A 15699-nucleotide genomic window follows, 5' to 3' on the forward strand; every position below is an offset into this window, starting at 1 on the left:
GATCATTTGATGGGACTATATTCCAGGCCTCCCGGCAGTCGGCAGAAGGGGCAGCTGTGTAGGGGGATCACCAGGTAGCTGTGTGGTAGGACACAGTTCAAGACTACTACTGTTTGGACCAGTGCAGCAAGACAGGGCTCCCCCCCACACCCCGTCTACCCGTGATGCCTGCACCCCACTGACCCGCGACCCCCCTGTCCCCATTCCCCCCCCCCCCCCCAGTAGACTGAGATGATCTCACAGAGGGGTATAAAATCATGAGGGCCATAGAATGAAGTCACAGTCATTAGTTTAGTAACTTAGATGGGCATCAAGTAGCTTAGATGGGCATCTTAGTCATTCTGGATGAGTTGGGCCATTATATGACCATGAATATTCTTTATCTCTGATGACTGCTGCAATTGAGAATAGATGTTGGATGGTTTAATGTACTTTAGCTCATTTCAGTTTTGTCAGTAAGAACTTTGCATATACCTATGCCCATGCAAGTATTTACTAAATAAATATTTCCAGCAATTAAGTCACTAATTAAGTCATAATAAACTATTCACAATTTCCTATTTATTTTATCTTTAGAACTCACGATAATACCACAAAAATACAGTCACTGTGTTGCGATAACCTTAAGATGCCAGGTCTACCAAATGTATAAATATCTCACTTTGAATTCACTAATCAGAAATGCAGTTTGCCATTTTTGGATTGCAAATTAGTCACATATGGCAAATGCTTACGACGTTGAACAGCACCAGGCTAGATTCCTGGAAAGGGAATTCCAGTCACTTTGACTGAGGTCCTGAAGAATTGGTACTTTCCTGCTAAAACTGGAGTTATCTCCCAGCAAAGTCAACATCTTCAAGGTTGCAGAGAAAATGATTTCATATTTATTGTAAGAAAATAACTGCAGATGCTGGTACAAATCGAAGGTATTTACACAAAATGCTGGAGTAACTCAGCAGGTCAGGCAGCATCTCAGGAGAGAAGGAATGGGTGACGTTTCGGGTCGAGACCCTCTCTCAGTCTGAAGAAGGGTCTCGACCCGAAACGTCACCCATTCCTTCTCTCCTGAGATGCTGCCTGACCTGCTGAGTTATTCCAGTATTTTGTGTAAATAATTTCATATTTATTGGTCGTTGGTTTTGGTTGTCAGGAAAGAAAGGAGACTGCAGTGTTCTCAGTATTCTGCATTACATCACCATTCTCAGGACTCAAGCCTGGAAGCCTGTATTGATCACTCAGTCTGATCCATGTGGGCACACGCTGGTTGTCCCATCAATAAAGACAATGTCCTTTCTATCATTGACTATTTTCAAGTAAGGCACTTAGAAAAAGACTTATTCCTCTAGAATACTGTACACACTCTGTTTCTCTGTATCTTCCCACCCTTCTATTTTTCAGGTTTGTTTGTAAAAATAGTGGTGTCTTATTTGAGAACCAACTTTTACAGATTGGTCTAAGATCTGAGTTTAGACAGAACTTGGGTAAGTCTTTTGCTTTTCTCTCCTTCTCTCTCCTTCCCAACATCCATCCTTTCCCTACTCTTTCCCATTTCACGTTCTAAGTATTTTTCCATATTATTTGAATGGAATTTCATGTTAGATACAGAAACATTTGAAGAAAGTGACTGGCTTCACCACTGGGTAGCACACCTATTTAGTATTTGGTGTTACTGCCTCTCAGCTCCAGAGACTTGGAGTTTGTACACTCTCCTTGTGACCATGAGGATTCCTGCCTGGTGCTGTGGTTTCCTCACAAACATGTGCTTGCAGGTGATTTGCCTGCGGTAACTATATTGGACATATCAATTAAAAAGGACTTGATGGGCATGGAAGAGTTGTAGAGGTACAGAGATTGAGGAGTCCATTCATGGAACTGGTGGGACTGTTTTGCTGGGAGCTAACATCGACCCGGTGAACTAAATGGTTCCCACTGGTAGTAAGTTGGTAAGCTCAGGAAGTGCTTTGGAGGAATAAGCTGAAATGTAAGTTGCTGCTAAAATCTGTGAAATTGTTGGGGAATTATTTAGGTTTGTGGGCTCTTCAGTTGATTATCATCTCAGGTTTTACCCTAGAAATTTAGTAACTGCAGTAGATGTGGAACACAGTCATTAGCAATTTCCAATAACATTTAGTGCATAGATTTGAGTGTATACATGTAAAAATCTTTGAAGATGGCAAGATTATTTATAAAAGTGCTTAAATAACAACATTTAAAAGACAATTGGACAGGCATATGGATAGGAAAGATATGGGCTAAATATAGATGAATGGGGCATCTTGGTCAACACAGATGAGTTGGGCTGAAGGGTGTATCTCTGTGCTGTTTAACTCTGGCACTAAAAAGGAAGTACCTGCATGTGGATTTTCTTGTTAAGCATTTACTTAGCATCAAAGATGACTTCCTTTCAACCTAGCCGTGGGTCCTGAGGTAGCTAATGTTATCGGCAGGGTGTTACGCTGTAGTTGTAGGTTGTTGTGAAGGTCCGGGTGCTCTTCATACTGCTGGGGATGAGGAACTAGAGCCTCATGGATAGACTGGAGAGACTGTGATTGTTTTCTTTAGAGCTGTGGATAAAATCATAGAAACAATGAATCATACTGCATGGAAAAAGACCTTTTGACCCAACTCGTTCATGCCTGCCAGTGGAAACATCATCTCACCAGCACTACTTGGTCCACAACCCTCAAGCTACAAGTACCAATGTAGAAGATTCTTGAATGCTATCAATCAATCTTTCAATTAGTGGATTTCAGATACTTACCATTCTCTAGTTGAATAAAGTCTCCCTTGTATCAATCTCGTCCCCCTTACACTAAATCTATGTCATCTAGTTATACCTTTTGTTGGCATAAAGTATCTCTTTTTTATTTATTGTTGGGAAATGTTTCCTGTGGTCTACCCTATCTATACACCTCATAATTGTATATTCCTCAATCAAGGAGTAATAGTCATAAACTCATAGACTTACATAGAAACAGACCCAACTCATCCGTAGTCTACGGTCCACAGACTTCTCCATGGTAGTCCCATTTGTCTTGTTTGGCCAATATCCCTCTGAACTTTTCCTACATATGTTCCTGTTTGAATGTCTTTTAATTGTTATAATTGTACCTGTATCATGTCCACTCTGAACCTCTTTCACTCCAGTGTGGACACATCTAATTTCTCCAGTCTCTTCTCATAACTGAACTACTCCATCTCAGGTAACGTCCTAGTGAACTTTCTCTAGATTCTCTCTGATTTCTGGATCCTTCCTATTGCAATGTGACCAAAACTGCACGCAGTACTCCGGCTCAGGTCTGACTGAGTTTTAATAAAGTTGGAGCATAACTCACTAATTCATTGTTCAGTGCTCCAAACAATAAAGACCAGTATCACACGTGGCTTCCAAACCATGTTATCTACCTGCATTGCTAACTTCAAGGATCAATGGACTTGTACCACAAGTAGTGTTTCTCAATATTCCCTAAGACTCAACCATTCATGTTGCATGTCCTAGCCTCGCTAGTGCTGCCAAAACTACATCTTCTCACATTTGCCCGGATTATAATCCATTTGCCAATTTTTAGCCCATTTCACCATCACGTAAGTATCTCTCTGCAGCCTAAGACTATCTTCTACACCATCAACAATTCTGTCAATCTTGTCATCCATGAACTTACCGATCATGCCTCCCACATTCACATCCAAGTCTTCACGCATGTTACGAACAGCAAAGGCCCTGCCACTGACCATTATTCATAGGCATCCAATCACAAAAACAACCCTCTAACATTATCCTCTGTCTCCTATTGCCAACTTTCCAAAGATCCCATGCGCCCTAATGTTTCGTACCAGTTTCCTATGTGGGATCTAGAGTCCCTGTTCAGTTCTGTATGCTGAAGATTGAATTGTGATACTATATTAATGTTATGGTGGACATGCTCTGTGGTTTGGAATCAGTTTGTTTTAACAATGGATTGAACATAGATCGTGACAAAGGCATTAGTGATATCAATGTCAATCATATCTATAGTTCTGCCTCATCGACAGACTTTGTTAACTAAAGAGTTCAATCAAATGGGCCAGATAGGATATGCCCCTGACAAAGTCATGCTGGTTGTCTGTGATTAGTTCCTGCCTTTCCAAGTGATCTTTAATCCACTCCCTCAGAATTTTCATTGTATCTTCCCTTCCAGCTCACAGGTCTATAGTTATCGGGCTTTTCCCTGCTGCCTTTCTTGAAAAAGGAGACTACATTTTCTGTCTTTAAATTATCAAGTACTTCACCTGCATCCAGTGATGATATACAAATCTCAGCTTGAGCCCCTGCAATCTCTTCCCTTGCCTCCAATGTACATCCCATCCTGCTCTAGGAATTTATCATAGCAAGGCATAAAATATCCCCTCTTTATTTATAGAGACCTGCATTAGACTTTCACTGACCCATTGACATCATTGAATTCTCCAACAGCCAAGTCTGTTTCCTTTGTGAATGCCAAGTTGGGCCGAAGGGCCTGTTTCCACTCTGTATAACTCTATGACTAAAGATTTACCCCCCACTGAGCCTTTAACACTGAGGGAATCCTAGTTTTTTAATTCAGATCTCTGTACATTGGTCCCTGATCCTTCTAACAAGGGAGTACCGTGAGGAAAAACATTTTTATGCGGTGATTATAATCTGGAATGCGCTACGTGTAAATGTGCTGGGATTTGACGCTTCTCATAGAGTCTTTTGCAGGTTAGCAGTTTCTGGCTAAGGTAGTGAACATGGTACATCCCTGTTGTCTTTGCCGGAGATGCAGGTAAAGTGGCTTGTCTTCCCAGTGCCTGACCTGCAACTGCGAATGGAAGTAGCAATTTATGGAGGTCACAACAAGACTGGGTTGAGTGTTGCTGTGATGCCATCAACTATCAGAACCCCACTACTGTACACTGTTTGTATGGGAAAGATGGCTGCTTGTACTCAGAACTAAACATAGCACAAAAAGTAAAGAAATTTGTGTTTGGTAGATTATTTCTTTGTTGTAACAATGCTTCTTGGCAATAAATCTTATACCGTTGGAAAGCCTGTTTATTCCCCTTTTAAATGGTGCCACATTTGTAAGGAACATGCATTTGTGGGATGAGCAGCAGAGCTGAGTATATGGGTTGCGCCCATGAACAATTTGCCAAATCTTCTCTGCCAATGCCAAACAACTTATTCTGCTGTTGCTATTGACTCTTGTTTTGAGCTTCTGGTACCACCAGGTGCTGACAATCAGGTGCCTGATTGGCACCTGATCGGCAGCATCTGTGAGCATGGGCCCTGCTACAGTGGTCAGTAGGTGTCTGCTCCAAGAATCGGCATGCCACGTTTGACTGATCTGGATTGGGCCCGTGCGATAGGGCAACTTCAAGCTGGTGTTCCGCAAAACCAAGTTGCGGCATTATTTGGAGTGAGCCCTAGCACCATCTCCAAAGTGAAGGCCAAGTTCCATATAACGGGGGATGTCAGAGACAGGCCGCGAAGTGGGCGTCCCAAGAAGACGACACCCGAAGAAGACCGTTTCCTCACCCTGTCAGCACTTAGGAACCGTAGGTTGTCTTTTGCAGATTTGCAGTCAAGGTTTGCAGGACGATATGGCCGACGGCTCTCTGCCCAGACAATTCGGAACAGACTGCACGCACGGAACGATCGGAACAATCTCCGGTCTCATAGGGTTGCCAGGAGGCCTGCCATGACTGCCCTTCGCCGTCAGGCCCGTTTGCGCTGGTGTCGGCAACACGTGCACTGACCCTGAACATGTGGAGGAACGTTATGTTCAGCGATGAGTCCAGATTCTGCCTACGGCAGTTGGATCATAGGGTCAAAGTGTGGAGAAGACGCGGAGAACGCTATGCTGATTGCTGCACCGATAGAGTAACATCTTTTGGTGGAGGCAGTGTGATGGTGTGGGGCGGCATCTCCCTCACTGGAAAAACGAGGCTTGTCATCATTGGAGGCAATCTCAATGCAGAGAGATATCGAGATGAGATTCTGCAACCAGTGGCAATCCCATATCTCCACAGTCTGGGACAGAACTCTATCCTCCAAGATGACAATGCTCGCCCCCACAGAGCAGGGTTTCTCAAAGACTACCTCCAGAATTTGTGAGTGGAGAGGATGGAATGGCCTGCCAGCAGTCCTGACCTCAACCTTATTGAACACTTGTGGGATCAGCTTGGGCGTGCTGTTCGTGCCAGAGTGACCAACACAACCACGTTGGCTGACTTGCGACAAATGCTGGTTGAAGAATGGGATGCCATCCCACAACAGTGTGTGACCAGGCTGGTGACCAGCATGAGGAGGAGGTGCCAGGCTTTTGTGGCTGTGTATGGTTCTTTCACACGCTACTGAGGCTCCTGTTTAGTAAATGAATAAATTGTTAAATTGCCAATATGTCTTGTTTCTTCAGACTTCAATCATCCAATCCACCAAACAACACCGAACAAGAGTCAATGGCAGAATAAGCTGTTTGGCATTGGCAGAGAAGATTTGGCAGATTTTTCATGGGCGCAACCCACATACTCAGCTCTGCTGCTCATCCCACAAATGCATGTTCCTTACAAATGTGGCACCATTTAAAAGGGAAATAAACAGGCTTTCCAACGGTATAAGATTTATTGCCAAGAAGCATTGTTACAACAAAGAAATAATCTACCAAACACAAATGTCCTTACTTTTTGTGCTATGTTTATGTGGCCAGCACCATAAGGACTAGTGAAGGGAAAGAACAGGCATTGAAAAAGAGAAACCCGAAGATTTATTACCAGATGCTTAGAGTGGTACCTACAATTTAGTAGCATGCTTCCCCCATTAAATGAACCTCAGCTGCCAGCTGCTTGAAATGAGATATCCACTAATTCCATAGTTTCACTGGTTACTGAGTCCCTGTCCAGTTCCCCATGCTGAAGATGTAAAATTACTGAACTGTGACAGCAATTTTGCCACCCTGGAAATGTTCTGTGTCTTGACAGCAGTTGTATTTTAACAATGCGGTTGAACAAAATGTTGTGAAATTTCATGGGCTTCTTGTCGCTTGTTGTAAATGTGATTGGGGAGTGAGAGGTCAGTGGGAATGCTCAGGGAGGTACGTCTGCTAACATGGCTACTCTCATCATCTGCAGGTCGAATGTATGTTTTTTATGGAAACAAAACTTCGGATCAGTTCAACAGTTTTACCTCAGAAGTGATATGCCCCGGAAACCTTTCAGCTCATATCCTTTGTGTGAAAATCAAAGCTTGAAATCAGTGCCTGAGGTGACGAATAGTCTTGGAGACCCTTTCTATTTATTTTCTGCTGTGAGCTATTGTGTACAGAAAGTGGGTGTTTCCATTTAGGTCAACTCGAAATTATCGGAAGTCACAGTGATTGTATGTGTTTGTCCAAGTTCCTCGGAAACAACGTAGACCAATGTGCACAAAATTCAAGGGGAAGTGGCACAGAGAAAACTTGGTTACAATTCCTGCTTGTCTATGTGTTCTATAATTGCACTTCCCAGAACAGTTGTCTTTCCCTAACCAGCAACTGCATAGGAACAGCCCAGTATTTCTCTGTTTGTGTCTTCTGAAAAGTGCTTGCTCTCTCCAAATCAGAATAGAGATGTTACTCTGTGGCAGACAGATTGCAGATGAGTGTATCTTGACCATGAAGTACATGCAGAAACACAAAAATCATCACCAAATCCACACTCCAGTGAAACATGCGACTTGGAAAAGTGGTCTATGTTGCCAGGCAGTCTTGCACGGGCTCCAAACCATCCAGTTGATTAATAACAGTGAAACCTTCAGCTACATCATTGGATGGCCTCATTAGAATAACACTTGTGTCACACTTCAATGCTGCGTCAGTCCTGTGTTCAAATTCTGGGTCATGGGCTGTATCTCTAATCTACGTCCACTGATGGGCAAGATAACCACCGTCTGAGTCAGATTGACAATCAGTTGATTTTTGAATAATTAATTTTGACTCCGGTAACTGCCAGACAAAATTAATGCTCTCTTTCCTCCTTGTTAACAGTTCCCCAACCACTGTTCTGACGAACAACGGACATCTCATTGTGTCTGAAGCCGATGAATCAGCCCTGTTCCATTACTCACTTCCTCTAGGGGATAAATCAATGGTTTTCCTTGTCTGTTGTTTAAAACGTGCTCTTCGAAAATTCTACAATTTTCTTGCGATAAAATAACAATATTCATTGGAACTTTTTACACTCTCTTTACTAACTCAATTAATGAGAGTGCTGGAAATGTGAGATTAAACACACAATGCTGGAAGTATTTATCAGATTATGCATCATTTCTGGAGGCGGAAATAATGTTTCGTATCTGCGACCTTTAGGAGAAGCTGCCTGACCCACTGATTATTTCCAGTGTTTGTTGTTTTTCCCGTGGTATTGATACCATCAAATGGAACTGGAGGTTAAATGTTCTTTCTAAGGAAAATAAGAATCACAAGGAGTTGAGCAAGATTTCTACAAAGGGAATATCAAATGTTTTTATACTGCACTGAAGCAAAAGAGCTAAGTACACATTCTTGAGTGCATCTTTGAAATTTAATGCTTGTAAATGGCCTTTGATTTTAATGCTATGGACAAAGTATTTCTCAGTATTTCTTGCTTTGCGATATGTAATAGTCAGTAGACCGATGTTGCAATGGGAAAGACTGCAGCCTTCATGTTCCAGAGGGGAAACTGTTAAATTTCTTTCATAGTCTACTGAAAAGATTAGTACACTGAAGTCTGCTGGTGTTACAAAGATCTTTGCGAATGTGTATATTGTCATGTCCTTAACTATGTGTGCACAGTTGAATATTCAAACCAAGCTTGTGGATCCCATTCTTGAAGGTAGCACCCAGGTTCAACAAGTGCTAAACATCGAGTGCATCTCCGACTTTGTCACTGCACCAATTCTCAATGTTCAGTTCAGGTATACGTCCTTTGAAAAGTAATCCCTAGCTGGCTTTGTGCCACTGGGGATAGTTGCAGGTTGAAATAATTGCAGCAGTGTTTGCCATTGTTATTTCACTTTCCTGTTCTGGTTTCTTTCAAAGCAGATATCATGGAGATCTTCAAAATATCTCTATCAAACTTCCCATTACATTGAATAAATTTTTCCAGCCCACGGAGATGTCAGCTGAAGATTTTTTCCGCCGTTGGAAACAGTTAAGCAGGTATACACCCTTCCACTATGAATTGTAGCAAAATTAGCCAGTGAAAAGCTGAAAATGCAATGGTTTTAAGCCTTCCATAGGCCCATGGCAAATGCATTTGTGACCATTCACTGTTGAAAATCGATGAGCTACCCAATGCACATACCAGCTAACACACTGGCACTCATCCACATGGACCCATCTAGAGGCCACTCTGAACTTGGTCACAGATGACACCAGAACCAGATCAACAATTACAACCCAGGGGTATGAATATTGATTTCTCTAACCTCAAGTTACCCCTGCATTCCCTCTCTCTCTCCATCCCTCCCCCACCCAAATCACACCAGCTTTCGTTCTCACATAGCTACACCTAACAATGGCCTGTTTCCTTTATCATTGTTACTTTTTAAAATTTGTTCGATATCTCACTACATCATCATCTATATCTCTCTCGTTTCCCTTTCCCGTGACTTTCAGTCTGAAGAAAGGTCTCGACCTGAAACGTCACCCATTCCTTCTCTCCACAGATGCTGCCTGTCCCGCTGAGTTACTCCAGCATTTTGTGTCTATCTTCGGTTTAAACCAGCATCTGCAGTTCTTTCCCCAACAATGAGGACATTGTATTTTGCCACAGTGAGTGAAAGATAGATGAAAAATTAGACAATAATCCTTGTCTTCCTGTAAGATCTAGGTGTCAGGTTTTAGTTGTTATGTACTGATGTGTTGCAGTGTTGCTTTCAATCACTATAATTGATGAAAGTACTGCTACCTTGGTATTAGACGGAGAACCTCAAGATTTAAACCAGGTGCTGATGAAGGAATGGCTGCATACATCAGAATGAGGCATGGTTTGGAGCCAAGTTTACAGATGCATCAGCCTTCCAAGCAGTGTAAGTTACAGGTTAGGGTGCTACTTTAAAGAAGCCTTAGGTGAGGTGTTCTAATGCATCTCGTGCTTGATGGATGGATGCCATTCGCATAGGGCTGCATTGTTATAGATGGCTTCTTTTAAAGCAGATATGGTAGAGATGGCGTCCTGACTATTATTAGATCTTGTGACTCTGGTGCATGGACAATATTGCATCATGATCATGACTTGTGGTTTGTGACTTGTAAATGGTGCAAGCATTGTGAAATTACGAGGTGAATCATTTGCCATGGAATTTATAATCTCTCACTTGCTCTTGTGGCCACAATATTCATTGGAGCTGAAACTGTTAAATCTCTGGTCAAGGGTGACCCCCAATTGATGATAGTATAAGAAAATAACTGCAGATGCCGGTACAAATCGAAGGTATTTATTCACAAAATGCCGGAATAACTCAGCAGGTCAGGCATCTCAGGAGAGAAGGAATGGGTGACGTTTCAGGTCGAGACCCTTCTTCAGACTGAATTAGGGCCCAATTGATGATAGATCTGGTGATGATAATGCCACAGCCCTAACCTACATTTTTTCTATATCTCCACTCACTTTGCATCCACTCACATCATCATCAAACCTGTATACAAGGCTGATGCTAACGTGGTCTAGTGGACTGACTTCTACATTGCTGAGGCTAGGCATCAGCTCTTGGACACCTCCTCAGACCTACCCCTGGTCCATGACCCCACCAACGAATACCGGGACATGGTTTCCCAGACAATCACAGATCTCATCACATCAAGAGATTGCCCCTCCCCAGCCTCCAACCTGATGATGCCCCAACCCATCACTGCGCATTCTTATCTCTTATCTAAGAGCCACAAATGGAACTGTCCTGGTAGGCCCATTGTTTCTGCATCTTCTTGCCACACTAAAGTTATCTGCTCAAATCTCAACACTATCCTGTCTCCCCTGATGCAGCCCCTTCCCACCTACATTCATATGTTCTCTGCCATTTTGATAACTTACAATTCCCTGCCCCACAACACCTCATCTTCTCTATAGACATCTGGTCTTTATACACCTCCAACCCCTATTAAATAGGTTTTAGGGCCCAATGCTTCTTTCTGGAACAAGGATCCAACCAGTTCCCCATTTCTAATACTCCCATCTGCCTGCAGTACTTATTCTTATTCCCAATCATTTTTAATATTCCACTCACTTTTTACACATCAATGGGCACCAGCATGAGCCTGCCCTCCTCCCACTCCGTGAACATCTGAAATATCCTCCGTTGTCAGGAAACATGATTTACTCTCTACTGTTGTTAGAGCCCTCATTTGCAGTTTGTCCTTTTCCCACACCACACCTTCCCCCAAACAAAACAGGATTGTGTTTCTTCAGTCCTCATCTTTAACTCCACCAGCCTCCACATCCACTTGGTCATTTCTGCCAGCTGCAGCAAGATCCCACCACAACATCCCCTCCCAACCCCTTTCTGCTTTGCACTGGGATCACGCTCTCCATAACTACCTGGTTTGCCCATCCCACCACTCCCCATCCTCTTCAGCGGATGGAGATGCAACACTTGTTCCCGCAATTAGTCTCACTATCATACGGGGTCTCAACAGATCTTCCAGCTCAGGCAAAGATCCACATGCTACTCGTTCATCCTGGTCTACTGCATTTGGTGCTCTTGGTATGGCCGTCTCTACATCAATAAGACCAAGCATAGACTAGGTAATAGCAGTGTGGATCACATATACTCTGACTACAACGGTCGACTGTAGCTTCCTGTTGCATATCATTTCAATTCCCCCTCCCATTCCCACACTGACCTACCTGTCCTTGGGTTTCCTTACTGCCATAGTGAGGACAAACACAATTTAGAAGAACAGTACCTCATATTCTGCCTGGTTCCATATGACCCAATGGAATAAACATTTGAATGTTCCAATATTGTGGTAAGCCACCGTCTGTATTCCATTCCCACTATTATTAGTGCACCAAGGCACTCTCTCCCTTTGTTCATCTTTTCTATCCTGCACCCCCTTACCTCGATCTGTTAGCCTCACCCACCTGGTTCCATCTGGCCATCACCTACTCACCTATGCACCTATGTTTCTCCTTCCTTGGCGAACGCTCTATCCCTACCCCATCTAACTCCTGAACCCGTGTTCCTTTTTCTCTTCTTCTGATCCGCCCAGATTGTCTCATCCTGCCTTTTCACTTCACCCCCACACACGTAATCCATTTTTGTTCCCCACCCCCCATCTGATTCATCTGCCTGAGACCAATACACTTCACCTACTGAGTTTCCTCTTGTGCCTCCACTTATCACCGTCCAGCCTCTGTCTCTACTTCTACCATCCCCTCCCCTGATCTGGCCCCATCTGCCTGCTTTTTACTCTCTCCTTTTCTGTTTATATCTACGACTGAGGGTGTCTTGTGATAAAAGGCCAAAACACCCAGTGAATTTGAGGTACACAACTGAAGATCCTGACTACGGGTGCTGTACTGTACGGAGTTTGTACGTTCTCCCTGTCACCTGCGTGGGTTTTCTCCGAGATCTTCGGTTTCCTCCCACACTCCAAAGACGTACAGGTTTGTAGGTTAATTGGCTGGGCAAATGTAAAAAAATTGTCCCTAGTGGGTGTGTAGGATAGTGTTAATGTGCGGGGATCGCTGGTCGGCGCGGACCCGGTGGGCCGAAGGGCCTGTTTCTGCGCTGTATCTCTAAATCTAAAATCTAAAGATGTGTCTGAATGGTAGCAACATCACCTAGTGGTCACCCCCAAGAACAACACCAGTCAATTGTAGTGCAAACCTTAGGGATTGTAACATCCAGTCCGACTAATCAATCACCCACGAACCATTGTCTCCCGACCCCACCCAACCCCGACCCCACCTGGTTCTACCTACCCATCATCTCCCTCCGCACCTGGTTCCACCCATTATGTTCCAGCCATCACGAGTCTCAACCCTCCTTCCCCCTCTCCCTCACCTATACCTCTTTATTGTGCCTTCCTCCCCTTTACACTCTTGCTCCTGATGCAGTGTCTCACTCAGCCTGTTACATCGACCATCCCTTCGCCTGCACAGATGCTGTTTCACACACTGTTCCTCCAGCAGTTTGTTTGATTATAGCATCTGCAGTCTCTTATGCCTCTGTTTTATAGATCTTGCTGTATTTGCTTACTGTACATTGCTTACTGTATGAGGAGACGAGAACTGAAGACCGTCATCAACTCAGAAAATCCTCACTTCTGGCTATTTGATGAGAGGAAAGCTCGTAACGAAGCATCTACTCTGGTGATATTTAGGCTGGGCATCTACTGCATCAATGCCAAGGGCTGGGATAATTGTCCCCATATAAACACGACCATCTGTGCTAAATATTGACTCTGACAAATGGAGAATATTTCCCCTTGATTCCTGTTGACAAACGGTCAGATACTACTTTGATGTCAAGGGTGATCTCCGGCATCTTATTTCTAAGTTTCTCTTTCAATCTGCAAGTTTGCACTATGCCTGCAGATTGAACTAGGGTTGGTCTCCTGGCTTAACGATAATAATGGTGTGACCATTAAATTGGTGCTGCTTTCATTCCTTTGCTGACCAACATTCTCTAAAGAAATCGTATCTCCAGATTTTCACAAGGGTTCATTCCAAGTTTCAGGGATGTTATTTCAGTGTTTGGCTAGGAAAATTAAATACAACAGGATGGTATTGCAAAAAACTGTGCCATGGCAACATTTACCTAATATCTTTTTTTTCTGTCCCATAGCTCACTGCAAGAAGTGCAGCAGATATTTCAAGCTAAGAGTCCAATGGATTCAGAGATAACAAAAGCAAAGGTATATACAAATTATTCTGCATAGAGTCATAGAGTGATACAGTGTGGAAACAGGCCCAACTTGCCCACATTGGCCAATATGTCCCAGCTACACTAGTCCCACCTGCCCGCGTTTGGTCCGTATCCCTCCAAATCTGTCCTATCCATGAACCCCGTTAAGCTTCTTAAATGTTGGGATAGTCCCTGCCTCAACTACCTCCTCTGGCAGCTTGTTCCATACATCCACCACCCTTTGTGTGAAAACGTTACCTCTCAGATTCCTATTAAATAGACAATAGGTGTAGGAGTAGGCCATTTGGCCCTTCGAGCCAGCACCGCCATTCAATGTGATCATGGCTGATCTTTTCCCTTTCACTTTAAACCTATGTCATAATATGTTAAATAATGTAAAAGCTTCACACTCCAATCCAATGTTTGTGCTTGATTTGTATTCAGTGCCAGTCTTGGCATTGGCTGTAGTATAATTGCCAGTGACATGGATGTCGGTTCAAACATTCTGGATTTCCAAGCAGTCAATTTAGTTAAAATTTACAGAGAAAAACTGAGGAAACATTACACTGCTAACAAGGCAGTTCCGAGGAAGCATCGCACAGTCAGCGTGGCATCTCCAAGGATACGTTGTTCTGTCAGAGAGGTAGCAGAACGTAATACAGGACCACTCTACTTGTGTTGCCACCTTCAGGACCTTATGAACTTGGACCCCAAAAGCCCTCTATGTATTAATGCTATTAAGAGTCTTGCCATTAACTGCACACATTCCCCTTATATTTGATCTCCCAAAGTGCAAAACCTCACACTTGCTGGGATTACACTTAATTGATCATTTCTCCACCCATATTAGTATACCCACACTGATCTCTGTCACTGCATCCACCCACCGACTACTTTCATTGTGAAATATGTCACAGTAATGACAATCCCCCGGTTTGTTAGGGACTACTGCTCACTAACTTATTGAGGGAAAATCCTGAAGCAACAATCAGTTAACCTAGTTAATTAAAACAGAATTGAACAAAATATATCTATGATACCTAACCCTGTGTTTTAACTGCCTTTACGTATCTTTAATGTTCTGTTGCAACTTGTTTTAGTATTTTCCTTGAGTAAGCCAAAGGCAGGCTTGAAATGAAATTCTTGAGCTAGTGATATAAAGGATATCTTTATTGCATTCTTGAGGTGATTGGTGGTTGACTACTTAATGTCTTTAATTTATATTTCAGTTTAGATTGGATTGATAATATACTTTTCGTTTGGCAGCTGCTGGGATTTGGTGTGGCACTTTTGGATGGGGTGGATCCAAACAGTGCCAATCTTGTGGGAAGTGGAATAATTCAAACAAAAACCGTGCAAGTTGGATGTTTACTTCGTCTGGAACCAAACCCTCAGGCACAGGTAAGAAACAGAAGAATCTGCATAACTTCAGGGAGCAAAACAATGACCGTATTAGATAGAAAGATGGATTGAAGTTCTATTTGGTGCAGCCCATCAAACAATGACAAAGGATTTTTTCTCTCTACGCTATTACAAGCTGGTCAGGATATAGTTGTGTTGTATTTTTAGTAACAGCAAAAAATAATTTTAGCTCAGTATCTGACAAGGTTTCTTAATTATGTCCGGATCATAGAACATAGAATAGTGTAGCACAGAATCACGTCCTTGATCCCATCATGTCTGTGCCAATCACAATGCCAATTTAAACTGAACCCGTCTGCCTGAACATGGTTCCTATCCCTCCACCACTTGCCACTTCATGTGCCCGTCTAAATGCCTCTTAAGCATAGCTTTCATATCTGCTTTCACCACTGGTGTTCCCGGGCATAACAAAA

At 43.1% G+C, this 15699-nt stretch overlaps 2 protein-coding genes across 2 annotated transcripts in view; one reads left to right on the top strand and one right to left on the bottom strand.

Moving 5' to 3' along the window:
• The window catches only part of LOC144602214 (oxysterols receptor LXR-alpha-like), a 442571-nt gene that overhangs the window by 369649 nt on the left and 57223 nt on the right, over nucleotides 1-15699 (bottom strand). The gene's annotated exons all lie outside the window — the stretch shown is intronic.
• The window catches only part of LOC144602053 (AP-2 complex subunit alpha-2-like), an 81518-nt gene that overhangs the window by 64641 nt on the left and 1178 nt on the right, over nucleotides 1-15699 (top strand). Inside the window, exons 17-22 of the mRNA XM_078414735.1 lie at nucleotides 1399-1481; nucleotides 7129-7217; nucleotides 8805-8929; nucleotides 9054-9173; nucleotides 13805-13874; nucleotides 15131-15265. Coding sequence (XP_078270861.1) covers nucleotides 1399-1481; nucleotides 7129-7217; nucleotides 8805-8929; nucleotides 9054-9173; nucleotides 13805-13874; nucleotides 15131-15265 — 622 coding nt within the window. The remainder of the gene's footprint in view (nucleotides 1-1398; nucleotides 1482-7128; nucleotides 7218-8804; nucleotides 8930-9053; nucleotides 9174-13804; nucleotides 13875-15130; nucleotides 15266-15699) is intronic.

Source organism: Rhinoraja longicauda, chromosome 18 (assembly GCF_053455715.1).
Source record: "Rhinoraja longicauda isolate Sanriku21f chromosome 18, sRhiLon1.1, whole genome shotgun sequence".
NCBI lineage: Eukaryota > Metazoa > Chordata > Chondrichthyes > Rajiformes > Arhynchobatidae > Rhinoraja > Rhinoraja longicauda.